The sequence below is a fragment of the Apostichopus japonicus genome, chromosome 11 (assembly GCF_037975245.1).
Source record: "Apostichopus japonicus isolate 1M-3 chromosome 11, ASM3797524v1, whole genome shotgun sequence".
NCBI classification, from domain to species: domain Eukaryota; kingdom Metazoa; phylum Echinodermata; class Holothuroidea; order Aspidochirotida; family Stichopodidae; genus Apostichopus; species Apostichopus japonicus.
The window spans coordinates 10993288-11009932 of NC_092571.1; the positions used below are offsets into that span (position 1 = coordinate 10993288).

General features: G+C 36.0%; 1 protein-coding gene across 1 annotated transcript in view; it reads right to left on the reverse strand.

Moving 5' to 3' along the window:
* LOC139976112 (uncharacterized) overlaps positions 1-12110 on the reverse strand; it is a 32226-nt gene extending 20116 nt beyond the window's left edge. The window contains exon 1 of the mRNA XM_071984552.1: positions 10339-12110. Within this exon, the coding sequence (XP_071840653.1) occupies positions 10685-11860 (1176 nt within the window). The 5' untranslated portion in view covers positions 11861-12110 and the 3' untranslated portion in view covers positions 10339-10684. The remainder of the gene's footprint in view (positions 1-10338) is intronic.
* Between the last annotated feature and the right edge of the window lie 4535 nt (positions 12111-16645).

Consider the following 16645-nt stretch of genomic DNA (forward strand, 5'->3'; position numbering starts at 1 on the left):
GAAATATATTCACAAATGTTAAGAAAGTGAGGATGTGACGTCACACCCTCACGGTAAGTCTTTCTACACCAGTCGTTTTCAAAAAAAATTTGATCTCTTTAAAGTGTCATATGTCCTTAACAGAGCATGCTATCATGGTAGTTTCTTTCACTGTTCATTTTGTCTTTTTGTGCACTTTCATACAAAACAGACATTGCAAACACCTGAACCAATCCTTGAAGTGCGTCATCATCGAGGCAAGTATCGTGCTTCTACAAGTGATGTATGAACAAAGTAGATTTCATATACATCTTCTGTTAACAATGATAACTTCATCTACCTCCCTTAATGCTCATCCTATGAAATATTGATTCCCTTTCGTCTTGTCTAATTTGAGCAAGATGGCATATGTTAATGCCCTGTTTCAGAATTTGACTCATGGAAGCCTCGGGTGCGGTTGAAGGGTCATGCCCTTGGTGTTGGTTACCGGTTAGTCTACGATGGTTATACATTACACAGATTCCACCACTCAAAAATAGACGATAAATTTACCAACTGGTTTCTGTCGATTTATTCACTTCTTTTCTCAAATTAATCACGGCGATGAAAGTAATTTTTATGAGACTCTTTACATTCGAATGCCTGTCGGTATCTTAAAGGAGCGTAAAATATTTAAATATATTCCTTACTATTGTAAGGACTTCAATATCCTCGCGCCACTTCCAACGGTTCTCTTCCTTTTAATGAGAGATTTTATTTGCCTCATCGCCAGTTTCATCTACCACTCACATTTCTACACGGAGTCAACCGCTAACTTATATGATAGAGATATTTGATGGAAAACAACAATAAAGGTAAATCTTGCTTTGTTTGGGAGATATCCTACTAGCCTGGTGTCTCACGCTTTAAACTCAAGTTTAAACTCTGCAGGGTCAGTTGATACTGCTCCTACAAAAGTCAAATTAAAGCGGATTTTCAACATAAGAAAACGTAGAACAGCTCATAAAATGCAATATTCTATATGCTAGAATATTGCTTATTTAAAGCTTTCAACTAAGATTCTACTGATACGTTGTGTGTATAAGTATAGTGGTGTCCCCATTTACATAACACAAACGATAGCTACCAAAGGACATGGTGTGCAAATATCCGTATAGTTTTAAGACCGAAAGACGAGCACCCTGCCCGGCTATTCCCTCATATTATTTAATGTATATAGTTTAGAGATCCAAGGATCAGGAAGCCTTACAGTAGCTTATTTGAGACCCTTCCAATGCTAGATCGTGGACGAAATATTGAATGTGCTATGTAGTTCTTCCTTGTTTCATTTTTAACCATTGCATATATCTCCACGATATTTGTTTTCAAGTGCTAAGCACGTCTTCATAACGATGGGAAAGTTGAATGGAGGTCGTGTTCTTCACGTCAAGTGAATATCTAATTATAAATTTGTATGTGTATTATGATGTATTATGTATTGCATATGTATTATAAAGTACTTCCTTGTTTCATTTTTACCATTGTATATATCTCCGTGACAATTACTTAAGAATGCTAAGCACATATTCGTAAGGATGGGGACGCCGAATGGATCCTGTGTACTTCACGTCGAGTAAACATCTAATTAACATAAAATGTCACCTGACGATTGCCAGTGCTTCTATCATAACTGTACGATTCATTACTTAGTGGCAACTCTTCGTATTAGTAGCACCATTGGTCCTTCCTTTTACGTCTTGTTACAGTGCTACTTCTGATGGAGAACATAAATTAAGTAGCATACGTAATACCAGAAGGTGTATATGAATGTATGTATTTTAGATCCTCCTGCAAGTAGGAACTCGCGAAGAAGCCTCATCAATTGGCTTATCAAAGCCGCAAGCTGACCGAAGTCGGTCTCTTAGATTCATATTTAACGTCCATGATTATAAATAGTCAACAACACTGTAACTGGACGACATACATTAATCTTGGAGTAACTCGAACCGGAGACCTTATGATTGGAAGGCACCGGCGATAACCACAGAGCTAACTAATGCATATCGTTACGATTACGCGTAATGGAACAACAAAAAACGTTTGTCTGTGTGCAAAGTATAGCATAAACGTAAAAGATCTAGAATACCCTAATATGCGAGAATATTCCAACATTGTATCCAACGCAAGCCGAAATTTAACAGTTTCAACACAGTGTGAGTAATCATAAATAAATGAACGTTCTCGTTAAGCTCCCATTTTTATTAATAGGTTGCATCTTGGAAGGATTTGTTCTTTAATCTCTAAAATCTAGTTTAGAGACAAAGGATCAGGGAGCCTTACAATAGCTAATGTGAGACCCTATCCGTGATAGATCGTCACTGGATGAACACCGGCTAATTTTAAGTCTTCTCTTTTTCGATAAGTGTCCAGAGGATAACGAGGCAGGGTGTGAATTTACTCCCGTTTCTGCTCCCGGGACCGTCATTTAACGTCCCCATCCGACGAACAAGAGTGTATGCCCTAGAATCTGATCACTTTCTTAAATTGCTAGACCTTACTGCAGTGCAGTCATGATGAACAAAGTTGTTTCGAAACCAAGTGAAGAACGGAAACATAACCCTTTTCCCAAGTTCACAAACCAGAAATACCAAATCCACGGAAGACTCCGCACATCACCACTGCCTGCAGCAATGTTTGAATAGGTCAAGAGAACCTGGCTCCCGGCGGAATTTTGATCCTGTAACCTAACGATCTGAACCAAGCCTTTGACTTATATATATATAGCATAAAGGTGGATGAAGGATTTCATAAAGGAGAGAGTAATGCTCCAGTGTTGTTGAAGCATACCTCCTTTAGGGGATGTATGTGTCCTTCCCCCCATTCTGAGGCTTATATAAAAAGGTTACAACTTATGAGTTCATATCAATGATGACGAGAGAGCTGTTCGGCGATGATGTAGGATATAATCTTATTATGTTTTTACTAACAGAGGCACTACTCTAATTGTTGTGCGATACATTCAAATCGACATGAATTACGCTTTCATATAGATTTTATATTCAAAGAATAGAAAATCTTTATGAGAGAAGACTTCTTCCTTCTCCGTTTCGTCTTTTTATGTACAAAAAATAAATAACTGTCAGAGTGACCATAACTAATAGACCTACAATAACGGTTGTCACTGTGAAGTCAGTGGCTAAGTTACGCTTTTGCTGAATGGTTATCGCCTTAGTGATATTATTTGATCCTGCGATTACTCGGCATTTTATCGAATATTGATCTTTCAATTTCGTTTCATTTTGAAAGCTCATGGTAAGAATTATCGACTCATATCCGTTAGATGAATGAGACAAGTTGGCATTGGAAATGATATTTCGGCTTCCAGATAAATCCCTTTCGATTGATGCTTGTATTCGAGGAAAGCTACTGCATGTTAGATTTAAGTTCTCTCCTTCAATAACATTTACAGTCTGAGGCTCTACCGTTACTTGTAAATCTTCGTAAACAGTAATATTTGGAGTTGAGATGCAGTAGTCATTGTCACTGTTATTCTTATTACACACAAATTTGCTGTTATTATACAGTGTAGATACATAGTGTATACGTCTCAGCACTATGTTCTCGTTAGTATCTATACATATACAAGCAAAAAAATGGAGTGTTGAATTTGAACACTTTCCAGGTGTAACCGTTCACCCTACACCTGAAGGGTTACTCTGACCCTGAGTAGGGTTACATAATTCATGTAGCGTGTATTTTTTACACCTGCAGAAAGTGTACTTTCAGTTCGAGCATTCCGATTGGTCAAACCTCCAATCAGCTGGATTCTTAGTGCAAGTTAAGGGTTTAAACCACTGACAACATTTATCGTTACTAAATGTACTATAGTAACCACGGCCATATATACGTGCAAGCCACATAACGTTACGTACTCAGTGTGCGATAACGAGCTACAATGGCATGAAAATGACGTTATAGGAGACTGGGGCCTGGAAGAATTGATTGAAAAATTCGAAGGTATGTTTTGATATTATTTAAGTGAACGTGACAAGAACGAGATACGCTTAGAGACCCACGACTAAGCTGGGTAGACGAATGCATTTGAATCGCTTGCGTTACGTAGACCTAACGTTAAAGTCATACAATAAGTTAAATAATAGGCTAGCTGCTGTTTGTCATAGTCAACTCATAATTGTCAACGAATCAGTGTAGCCTATACATACAAATAAACATTAAATGGAATTGCCTACGGACGGACGGAGGACTTTGGTCTAGGCCTTTATTATAATCTAGTGCATTCTATTCCTTTTTGTGCGTTAACCGTAACTTCGTATACCCTGCGAGTCACTTTTTTAAGTAGTAGTAGTAGTACTACTACTACTACTACTACTACTACTACTACTACTACTAGGCCTAGTACTAGTAGGGTATACTTAGGCTATTTCAAGACAATGCATTTTAAATAGCATCGGGCATGGGCCTATATTTACGCTAGTACTATGTTTAATAAGGGATAAACATATATTCATGTAATGCAATATATAATTACCACTAATTGCCAATTCAGCTTGTAAGTTGTAGCAAGTAGGCCGGAGCTGATGTGGGTTGGTGATACTTTTAGACCTAGGCCCAACTATAATTTAGCTATATTATGGAAGTGATCTAGCTGTTATAATTCATAGCAATCTACACAATTGCATACAGTGGGAGTGAGCATTGTTTTAAGCATTGTTAACATGATGCATTGGTTGTAAAAGTTGCCTACATTGTCTGATGAAAGTTTAATGCAAGTTCCTGTTTTAACAAGAATCACTATAGGCCATCTGGCTTTCTAGATTCAAACGTACTCTAAGAAGTTAGAATCACAACTGATTAAATTGTGGGCATTTTCTTTAGGAATGTTCATGTTTTTTGAGGGGTACATGTAAATAACTGCTTATGCTCCAAGAAGGTTTTAACACAGTTCATTATGATGGGAAATTTCTTTTCTTTTCTTTGTTGTTACTTAGGAAGCATCAACTTGGAGTTCTATTTGCAAAAGATTTCAGAAAGACCTCAGCAATATGTGTTACTTCTTGGAGGAAGCAAAATACACCCCAAGCAGTCATTTGTGATCATCCAGAGACATGCCCTACCCCAGAGGACATTTATGAAGACATTGATGTTTTCTTCAAATTATTCTACGTGTTAAATCTGAATTATACCAAATTGCAAGTATCGGTGCCTGGGAACTTTTCCAAAAAGTTGTCTACAAGTTGCCTGGTGATGTGAAACACAACCAGATTTAAGATTGTTATGCTCACCGTGCCGACAAAAAAGACAAAGTTACTGCAGTTTAGCAGTTGTCATAGACAGAACTCCATGTTTCCTCATCCCATGGATCAGAATGTATGTAAAGTTGTTGCTTATTTGAAATTGACTTTGGGAAGAGTTGTTTCTTTGTGTTTAATCTGGAATACCAAAAGGCATGTGCAAAAAAATATAGACCAAGTAACTGCACTGTAGCAATTGAAAATGTTGGCACTTTTAAGTTGACTTAATTCCACAAGACAATACTTTTATAGCCTAAATTGTTCGTTTTACATTTAATGGGATATAATAAATGGACCTCTGGAATAGGAAGGTAGTAGGGTGTTTAATTGCTGAAAGTCGCACATTCTGAATTGTTTGTGTTGTCATTGCTTTTTGCTGTCTCTTAAATGTAACTATCTGATGTGGGCGATTCAAACATGCATCCATATTGTTTACCTAATTACTAGGTAATAATTAACCTAAAACCTGTATAAAATATTTACTAAACTGGTGCGATGTAAACTTTTCTGGCAAATTTTTACATAACAGTATTGTATTTGCGTTACATAATCAACATGTAAAACTTTACAAACCAGCAATTAAATATACATCCAGAAGTATTAACGAGAGAGCACTATTGGGTGTTGAGAGTCCATTAAGTATCATCTTGACACAGATAACAAATGAACACTATATGGTGGTAATTCTACTCACTGAAGCAGAACTTTGACACCCAGAAGTCAAAAAATGAGCACTAAAGTGTTAATTATACTCCCTGAAGTGCAATTTTGACACCCAGAAGTGCTAACAAATGAACACTTTATGGTGTTAATTTTACTTCCTGAAGTGTCATGTTGACACCCAGAAGTTCTAACAAATGAAGACTTTATGGTGTTAATTTTACTCCCTGTAGTGTACCTTCAACACCAGGAAGTGTTATTTTGACACTCAAAAAAAAGTTTAACAGGTTTGGGTGTTGTTAAGGCAACACTCGCAAAGTGTTATATTATGTTACACTTCTGAAGTGTTAATTTAACCCGGTGGGTGTAATCCCTAATCCAAACAGGGTGGGGTGTTAAATTCAACACTTTACGATTCAAATTTAACACTTCATTTTTTTGAGTGTATAGGTATCACACATGAGAACGATGACCCTGCAAATAAAGTACCATACTGAGTAACTTTTTTAACTGAGAATTGTAACGCTTAATTACAATTACCATGCTTGCTGTGTAACAAGTTTGAGGTATGACAATAGCCCAGGTTATGGTAAGCCTAGGCTAGGGGTATCCCACGTGTTATCTTCAATCTCACCTTTTAATTTCAAGATGGAATAGTAGAAAGAAGCCGCCAATTACAGATCGTAGTATAAAACCGGGTGTTGGACACGTTGCAAAATATGTAGGAATCAGAAACATCTATAAGGCGAAACCTACAATTTACCGGTTCAAAGTCTTTATGATTGGTTCAGTTGTCATACATGTTTATGTTATATGAAAGAGGACAATAAAAGAAACACAATGGTGAAAAAAACTGTTCAAATTTCTTTTTCTGTTAAAGAAATGTTCAAAGTAAAGTTTAATCAGATTGTGTAGAAACTGCTGAAATCTGACAAGCTGTGATGTCACATCCTCACATTCCTGAAAAGTTTTTGTTTTTTTCTATAAATATATTGTGAGATTTCATGACTTTCACCCAAAAGAGATCTCATATTTGTCAAAGGAAGTATTTGAGATTAAACATCTGAAGAATTTTTGATAATATTATTTTCAAATTTGTTAAAAAATGTAAATAATTTTGAAAGAAATATATTCACAAATGTTAAGAAAGTGAGGATGTGACGTCACACCCTCACGGTAAGTCTTTCTACACCAGTCGTTTTCGAAGAAATTTTGATATCTTTAAAGTGTCATATGTCCTTAACAGAGCATGCTATCATGGTAGTTTCTTTCACTGTTCATTTTGTCTTTTTGTGCACTTTCATACAAAACAGACATTGCAAACACCTGAACCAATCCTTTAAGTGCGTCATCATCGAGGCAAGTACCGTGCTTCTACAAGTGATGTATGAACAAAGTAGATTTCATATACATCTTCTGTTAACAATGATAACTTCATCTACCTTCCTTAATGCTCATCCTATGAAATATTGATTCCCTTTCGTCTTGTCTAATTTGAGTAAGATGGCATATGTTAATGCCCTGTTTCAGAATTTGACTCATGGAAGCCTCGGGTGCGGTTGAAGGGTCATGCCCTTGGTGTTGGTTACCGGTTAGTCTACGATGGTTATACATTACACAGATTCCACCACTCAAAAATAGACGATAAATTTACCAAATGGTTTCTGTCGATTTATTCACTTCTTTTCTCAAATTAATCACGGCGATGAAAGTAATTTTTATGAGACTCTTTACATTCGAATGCCTGTCGGTATCTTAAAGGAGCGTCAAATATTAACTATATTCCTTACTATTGTAAGGACTTCAATGTCCTCGCGCCACTTCCAACGGTTCTCTTCCTTTTAATGAGAGATTTTATTTGCCTCATCGCCAGTTTCATGTACCACTCACATTTCTACACTGAGTCAACCGCTAACTTATATGATAGAGATATTTGATGGAAAACAACAATAAAGGTAAATCTTGCTTTGTTTGGGAGATATCCTACTAGCCTGGTGTCTCACGCTTTAAACTCAAGTTTAAACTCTGCAGGGTCAGTTGATACTGCTCCTACAAAAGTCAAATTAAAGCGGATTTTCAACATAAGAAAACGTAGAACAGCTCATAAAATGCAATATTCTATATGCTAGAATATTGCTTATTTAAAGCTTTCAACTAAGATTCTACTGATACGTTGTGTGTATACGTATAGTGGTGTCCCCATTTACATAACACAAACGATAGCTACCAAAGGACATGGTGTGCATATATCCGTATAGGTTTAAGACCGAAAGACGAGCACCCTGCCGGCTATTCCCTCATATTATTTAATGTATAGAGTTTAGAGATCCAAGGATCAGGAAGCCCTACAGTAGCTTCTTTGAGACCCTTTCAATGTTAGATTGTGGACGAAATATTGAATGTGCTATGTAGTTCTTCCTTGTTTCATTTTTAACCATTGCATATGTCTCCACGACATTTCTTTCAAATGCTAAGCACGGTTTTAAACGATGGGAAAGTTGAATGGAGGTCGTCTTCTTCACGTCAAGTGAATAACTAACTGTAAATTTGTATGTGTATTATAATGTATTATGTATTGTATATTTATTATAAAGTGCTTCCTTGTTTCATTTTTTACCATTGTTTATATCTCCGTGACAATTATTTTGAATGCTAAGCACATATTCGTAAGGATGCGAGCGCCGAATGGAGCACGTGTACTTCAAGTCGAGTAAACATCAAATTAACATAAAATGTCACCTGATGATTGCCAGCACTTCTATCACAACTGTACGATTCATTAGTGGCAACTCTTCGTATTAGTAGCACTATTGGTCCTTCCTTTTGCGTCTTGTTTCAGTAACACTTCTGATGAAGAACATAACTTAAGTAGCATACGTAATACCAGAAGATGTATATGAATATATGAATGTATGTATTTTAGATCCTCCTGCAAGTAGTAACTCGCGAAGAAGCCTCATTGTCTTATCAAAGCCGTTAGCTGACCGAAGTCGGTCTCTTAGATTCATATTTAACGTCCATGGTTATGAATTGTCAACAACTCTGTAACTGGTCGACATACATTAATCTTGGAGTGACTTGAACCGGGGACCTTATGATTGGAAGGCACCACTGAGCTAACTAATGTATCTCTTTACGATTATGCGTATTGGAGATAACAACAACAACAAAAGCGTTTTTCCGTGTGCAAAGTAAAGCATAACTAAAAAGATATAGAATACCGTTATATGCGAGAATATATCAACATTGCATTCTAACGCTCGCCGAAATTCAACAGTGTCAATGCATTTGAATATTAACCATAAATGAATGTAACATTCGCGTTAAGCTCCCTGGTGTATTGAAAAGTTGCATCTGGGAGAGATTTATTCTTTAATCTATATAATTTAGTTTAGAGATAAAAAGATCAGGAAGCCTTACAGTGGCTTATTTGAGACCATGTTCGTGTTAGATCGTGGATGAACATCGGCTCATTTCAAGTCTTCTCTATTCGATAAGTGTTCAGAGGATAACGAGGCAGGGTGTGAATTTGCTCCCGTTCCTACTCCCGGGACCGTCATTTAACGTCCCTATCCGACGGATGAGAATGTATGCCTAAGCATCGGACCACTTTCTTAACTACTGAGGAAGGCAAATGTACCTCATTCGACATTACTGCAGTGCAGCCATGATGAACAAAGTTGTTTCGAAACCAAGTGAAGAACAGAAACAAACCTCTTTTCCCAAGTTCACAAACCAGAAATACCAAATCCATTTTTGAATATTTTTGAATATGTCAAGAAAATTTTTGAAAATTTTTGAATATGTCAAGAGAATCTGGCTCCTGGCGGAATTTTGACCCTGCAACCTAACGATTGTGAAGCGGACACTCTAACCGTTGAACCAAGCCTTTGCCTTGAAAATAGCTCAGGGGTGGATGCAGGATTTCACAAAGGAGAGAGTAATGCTCCAAGCTTGTTGAAGCAGAACTCCATGTAGAGAGGTATGTGTCCTTCCCCAATTCTTAGGCTTATATAGAAAAAAACAAGTTACAACCTAGGAGTACCTTCATATTAATGATGACGATGGAGCTGTTCGCTGATGCTGTATGATATAACCTTATTATGCTTTCACTAACAGAAAGACAAACACTCGTATCTATATCACGTCCTTCAGAACGGTCGCTTTGATCTTGAGAAAATATGATTATCATACTCCAAATATTTACCATGTGCTTAATATATTTTCTATGAACAATTTATTAAATAATGTGTATTTAGTACTAATCATAACCATTTTCTAAAAGTTGTAATCTAGTCATAAATGTGTCGCATCACAATTCATTTTCCCATTGACTTAAATAATGAACCCGTCACTTTCCAAAGCTTCTAGATAATAGAAAAAGGTCTTCAAACTTGGGTCTACCCACCATATGATAACTGATGCTTTGCAATGGCTTTCACAGCACATTCAACTTTTGCCACTGTATCGCTTAGACTTTGAGTTAGAAGAGCTCAAAGTTTACCATAGTGCTCCCCAACCCATCTGTCAGCTCTTGCTACGGAATCTTCTTACTTCACCAAAGATTTTCTAAAAGCTTTAATCACCTTCAGTCCTCCAAATCTTGAAACCAACAGTAGTTCATTTCGTCCTCATCAACATCCAAGTATCAAATAGAATGACGACGACTCAGAAAATGCCCCAAAAACCAGTACAGTAGGTTACGTTATAGCTATTTTCCGATGGTTAACCTTTGCAGGCGGACGTGCACTATTCTAATTGCTGTTCGATACCTTCAAATCGACATGAATTACGCTTTCATATAGATTACCAATGTCTTTACTTTCTGTTCTTCTTGCTTCTCCGTTTCGTCTTTTTGTGTACAAAAAGTAAATAACTATCAGAGTGACCATAACTAATAGGCCTATAATAACGGTTGTCACTGTGAAGTCAGTGGTTGAGTTACGCTTTTGCTGAATGGTTATCGTCTTAGTTATATTATTTGATCCTATGGTGACTCTGCATTTGATCGAATATTGATCTTTCAATTTTGTTTCATTTTGAAAGCTAAAGGTAAGCATTATCGACTCATATCCGTTAGATGAATGAGACAAGTTGGCATTGGAAATGATATTTCGGCTTCCAGATAAATCCCATTCGATTGATGCTTGTATTCGAGGAAAAGTACTACATGTAAGAGTTAAGTTCTCTCCTTCAATAACATTTACAGTATGAGGCTCTACCGTTACTTGTAAATCTTCGTATACGGTAATATTTGGAGTTGAGATGCAGTAGTCCTTGTCACTGCCATTCTTATTACACACTAATCTGCTGTTGTTATACCGTGTAGATACATTGTGTATACGTCTCAACACTACGTTCTTGTTAGTAACTATACATATGGTCTGCACAGTGATAACTTCATTTTCATTTGCAATGTATAGGTCAATAGCAATGTCTTTAGGACAGTATAAATCAAAGTTCTCTCCTGCAAAAAAGATGCCGTCAAATCCATTTAATAGAACACATTCATTCATCTGACGGTTCACCACTTGAAGACGTGCCTTTATTTCTTCGTTCCAAAACACCCATTTAATAGGACTATACCAAGGGAAGTCCCAAGTACATGTATATATAGCTGAATCCGATTTATTAAGATCTAGAATCAATAACTTATACTCTTCCTTGGAGGATAAAACTTGATAGCGTTTGTCGCTTGCACTTAGTTTTCTGCCTTGAAGTAAAAACTGAGTGTGTGGATGTTGCCCTTTCAGTATCACAACCCTCTTAGCTTCTTCAGGGGGATTGCATGTCAGAACAATGGCATCACCGGTGTATGCAAAGAATCTTCGTTCCATATCAGAATAAGTGGTATTGAACGTCATTCCCTCTCCGTTAACAGACCGAAGCATCCAGTTTAGTATCACAATACATAATAGAAAGTGCTCCATAACGAATTATATTTACCAAACGCAAAGAATTGTCAGATTTTTCAACATTGAGCCAAGACTTTCCTTGTTATGTCTTGGCGGAAGGTTCCAAGTTGATGAATGTGCCAAACGTTTAGGTTATATTTTTAAATATTACATAAGTATTGTTACTATTAATACATCGAAAAGGTATTAACCTTTAAAAGTTGTTCCTCTCATGTAAAATAAAAAGTGAACTGTTATAAACATCATCATTACTGCTAACAGGAACTTCAATCTGACCATGTGAAAATCTGACTGAAAACAAACCCCTAGAGTCTAGGGCCTAGGCTGTAGAATACAGTATAAGATCATATAGTCAAACTAAGTACTGCCATACATCTCTGTTTCAATTTCATTTTCATACACAAACACACCCTTACACACACACACACACACATATATATATATATATATTTATACTGTTTTTGTTATTACTACGGTAAGTCGTAAATACTGCTGCTAAAGCTGGATGTGAAGAAAAATCAACAATTATGAAAATATTCACTATATATCCTGCACTAAAGGGCCTTTTATTAAAAGCCGATGGGCATTTAAGTAGTCATTGTTCAAACAGAAACAGTCGAACATTTGTCGAGACGATTTTTGGTAGCGTAAGCTTTTTTTTCCACTGTATTTATTTACAATACCGTAACACATAATACAAAAGAATCAGCAAAAAGACTTACATAAGAAGCTTACATAAAGAAATCATAGAAGTCGTTAAGGTTACACAAATTGTTGTTTTGCTTAGAAATGAAATAGTGCAGGTCAAGTTGAAAGCGAAACTTAAAATAAAATTCGTGCACATGTGGGATTTTGTTATCCAACCTACAAGTATAAATGTACTTTTTAGCATGTAAAATTAAAAAGTTCACAGGATTATCTATATCACCAAAATCACCAAAACAAATGTTGGTCAAATTAAAAGAATAATTAGTTTTAATGCAATTCACTGCCTCCCAGAATCGCTCAACGTGACTACAATTATAAAACAAATGTATAAGCGTTTCATCGGCATTCTTGCAAAATGAACAAAGTGGAGAATTAACCATTTTCATTTCATAAAGCAAGCTATTTATGCCTAAAATACGATGTAGAAAACGCAATTGTAAATATGATACTTTGGGGTCATTCACAGCCGTATAAGGCAGCCTAAAAATCTTATTCCAAACTATTTTCACTGGAAAATTCATAGCTTGCCACTTCATAATAGACGACGGGGGCGTGTAGAGACCGGTAATTAGCTTATTATAAACATTTTTGTTTGTTTTATGTGTGCGCATGCACATATTAAAGTTTTTATTTTCACTCATTGAGAGCAAAACAGAATCATGGTACCCCCTCCATTAACTAGGAATGGCGTGAATAATCCCAAAGTACGAAGTTAAAGGAAAATTTCTAATATATTTTTTCGCTTGAAACGTGTTATATGGAATTACCGAGCCATCATTTTTAATGAAATCTTTCACATATATTGTTCTGTGATTTAAAAGATTATACTGGAAAATTATTTTATTGTTAACCAATATTTGACTGTTGTTTAAAATGATTTCATTACCATAATTACTGTCTGGATGATCAAAATTAAACTCAGCCCAAGCCTCACACTCTTCTCTGCAAAAAAATATTAGAAATACAAGAAACTGCCTCCTTATTGAAATTACATTTAAAAAGAAAAGCAACACCGAACTGTTTTAGGTATAAATCAAAAAATATTTTCCAGTTTCCTTTCTGAGGGGCTAAATACCGTTTTACCCAGCTACAGTTTAGACTTTTAATAAAAGATTCAATATCTGTCATATCAAAGCCACCATTAACTTTCTTATTAATAAGGGAACTCCGTTTAATCTTATAAGGTTAATGTTCCAAATAAAATTATACAAAATTTTATTAACCTCTTTAATGAAACTAAGAGGAGGATTTGGTAGAACACTAAAAAGAAAAACAAGTTGCGAATTGGCCAAACTCTTAATTATAGTTATTTTACCAGTTGGTGTTAAGTCACGTTTTGACCACATCCCAAGTAACTGTTTGAGCCTGGATAATTTGGGAAGATAATTCAACGAAAAGAAATCTTCATTCTTTGAAGTAAATGTGACATCAAGATATTTCACGGGACCAGGATTAACATTAAAACCATACTCATGAAAATACCAGGGAACCCTTGAAACCATAGCACCCAATGGAAAAAAGAATGATTTGCTGAAATTAACTTTTAAACCCGAAGCGGCAGAGAAATTATTAAGAATGTTTACAACCTCTACAAGAGAAGCGCGTGAACTATCTAAAAATAAAACAGTATCATCGGCATATTGTGAAATTTTAATTTCAGAGTTATTAATAGATATACCCTTAATACGACAGCTTGTTTTAACCATGAATGTGAAAAATGCTGAACATAAGATAAAGAGGTAAGGACTGAGTGGACAACCCTGTCTTACACCTCGAGAAATACTGAAATACTGAGAGAGATGACCATTGTTAATAACACAAGATGTGACGTTCCCATAATAAGTTCCAACCCACCTAATAAAATTTGGACCAAAATTGAAGAATTTTAAACTTTGATAAAGAAACTCCCAGTCCAAACAATCAAAAGCCTTTTCAAAATCTAGAAACAGAAGAGTACCTGAAATATTGTTGGAATTACAATGATCAATGAGGTCTAAAACTAGTCTAATGTTCTCACCGATGAAACGTCCTTATAAGATTCCAGTTTGCTCATCACTAATAATGTAATTTAAAACACGCTTCATACGGGTTGCCAAGCATTTGGCTCCAATCTTGTAGTCAGTATTTAAAATTGCTATAGGCCTCCAATTTTTCAAATACTGTAAATCGTTTGAAGGCTTTGGAATCAAAGAGATTATTGCCCTGCCCTGTTCATCGGCTAAGTGTGTACAACTGAAAGCAAAATTAAGAGAATTAACTACAAAGTTACCTAAAATGTACATAAAATTCAACTGATAATCCATCATAATCGGGGGTTTTATTCTTATGCATGGACCCAATAGCCTCTTAAATTCATTGATGGTAAAAAGACCCTCGCACAAATAACTCTGATCATCGGTAAGACTCTTGTGATTAGTACAAACATCATCAAAAAACGAGACAGGAGAAATATTAGGACACTTAGTATAAAGTTTACGATAAAAACTAACAGCTTCACTTAAAATATCCTGACAATTTGAAACAATATGACCATCTTCATTGCGAAGCTGTGATATGTTATTATTTACCTTGTTGTAACGCTCAAGATTAAGAAAATACTGTGAATTTTTCTCACCATATTCACACCATCTAGCCCTAAAGCGAATAACCATGCCCTGAAATTTATAATCATATAACATATCTAAATTGTTTCGCAGATCTGCTAAAGTGCTATTTAAACGTTCAGATGGGCAGATAGTGATTAAACTTTCCAACCTGGCAATCTCATTTACTAGATAGTATTCATATCTGTTGCGCTCTTTCGCACGAATGGAAGAATAACGCATACTAAAAGAACGGATGTTCACTTTAACAGCTTCCCAGAGAAGGGAATCATTCAAAGAGGAATCACACGAAGCAGTTATGTTAATAATATCAATAATAGAATCAGAATAGCACAATTCTTCTAAGAGTGAAACATTAAACTTCCAGTAGCCACGGCCCCTTGGCTCAATCTTACAATTAATAGTAAGAGTAACGCTAGAATGGTCGGACCTAAATATAGAAACAATGTCAGCTGCACTCACAGTTTGAACAATGTGTCTAGAACACCAAAAGAAATCAAGTCGACAGTGAATAGAATTATCAGAAGAATGCCAGCTGAAAAGCCGGGCGTTAGGATTACGATCACGCCAAACATCAACGAGATCAAGATTTTCTGCTATCTGAAGCATAATTTGGCGGGCATTAAAATTAGTTCTTTGCAACCCTCCAAATTTATCATGAGTTAAATTACCTACAAAATTAAAATCACCGCCCCAAATAATCGATGTACAATCAAATGCTGTCAAATGTTGTGCAATATTACTAAAGAAAAATGGGTCATCCTTGTTTGGACCATAAACATTAATTACAGTATAAATCTGATCGTAAACATTGAAATCAATAATAATATACCATCCATTTTCATCGACCCTAGATCGTATAATAGTGATATTTGAGTTTCGGGTTGAAAAATAAACCAACACCTCTACTGTTATTATCCCCATGGGAAAGAAAAAGATTACCACCCCATTCTTTTGACCAAGAGTTCACATCACAAGGAACAGAGTCTCTTGTAGTAAAATAACGTCAAAACGACGATTACGCAAATAAATAAATAACTTTCTTCTATTCATATAGTTACGTAACCCACGAGCATTAAACGAAACAAATTTTACTTTAATCATTATGTACTTCTATACTTATAGGATAAAGTTTTTTCATTTTGCTGGCCAAAAATATATAAAGTTACGATAGATACAGTGGTATAAAGCAAACAGAAAGAGAAAGAAGAGTTCTAAACCTCAAACAGCCATCAGAAAAGGCTGACCTTGAGAGATAGGCAGTCTTGGAGCAGGGGCGGGTCAACGTCGAAAACCAGCAGAGTACTACGATTATCAGGAAGATACATCGGGCCCAAAGCGCTGGAGTAACTAGACGACAACATCCTGGCAATTAGGAGAAGTTAAATGGTTTACCATTTTGATCACGCCATTGGCCTGACAAAAAACGCAGTTTAATGCCTTCCGAGTATTCCGAGAAACACGATCACTCCATTTCCGCTTCTCCAGT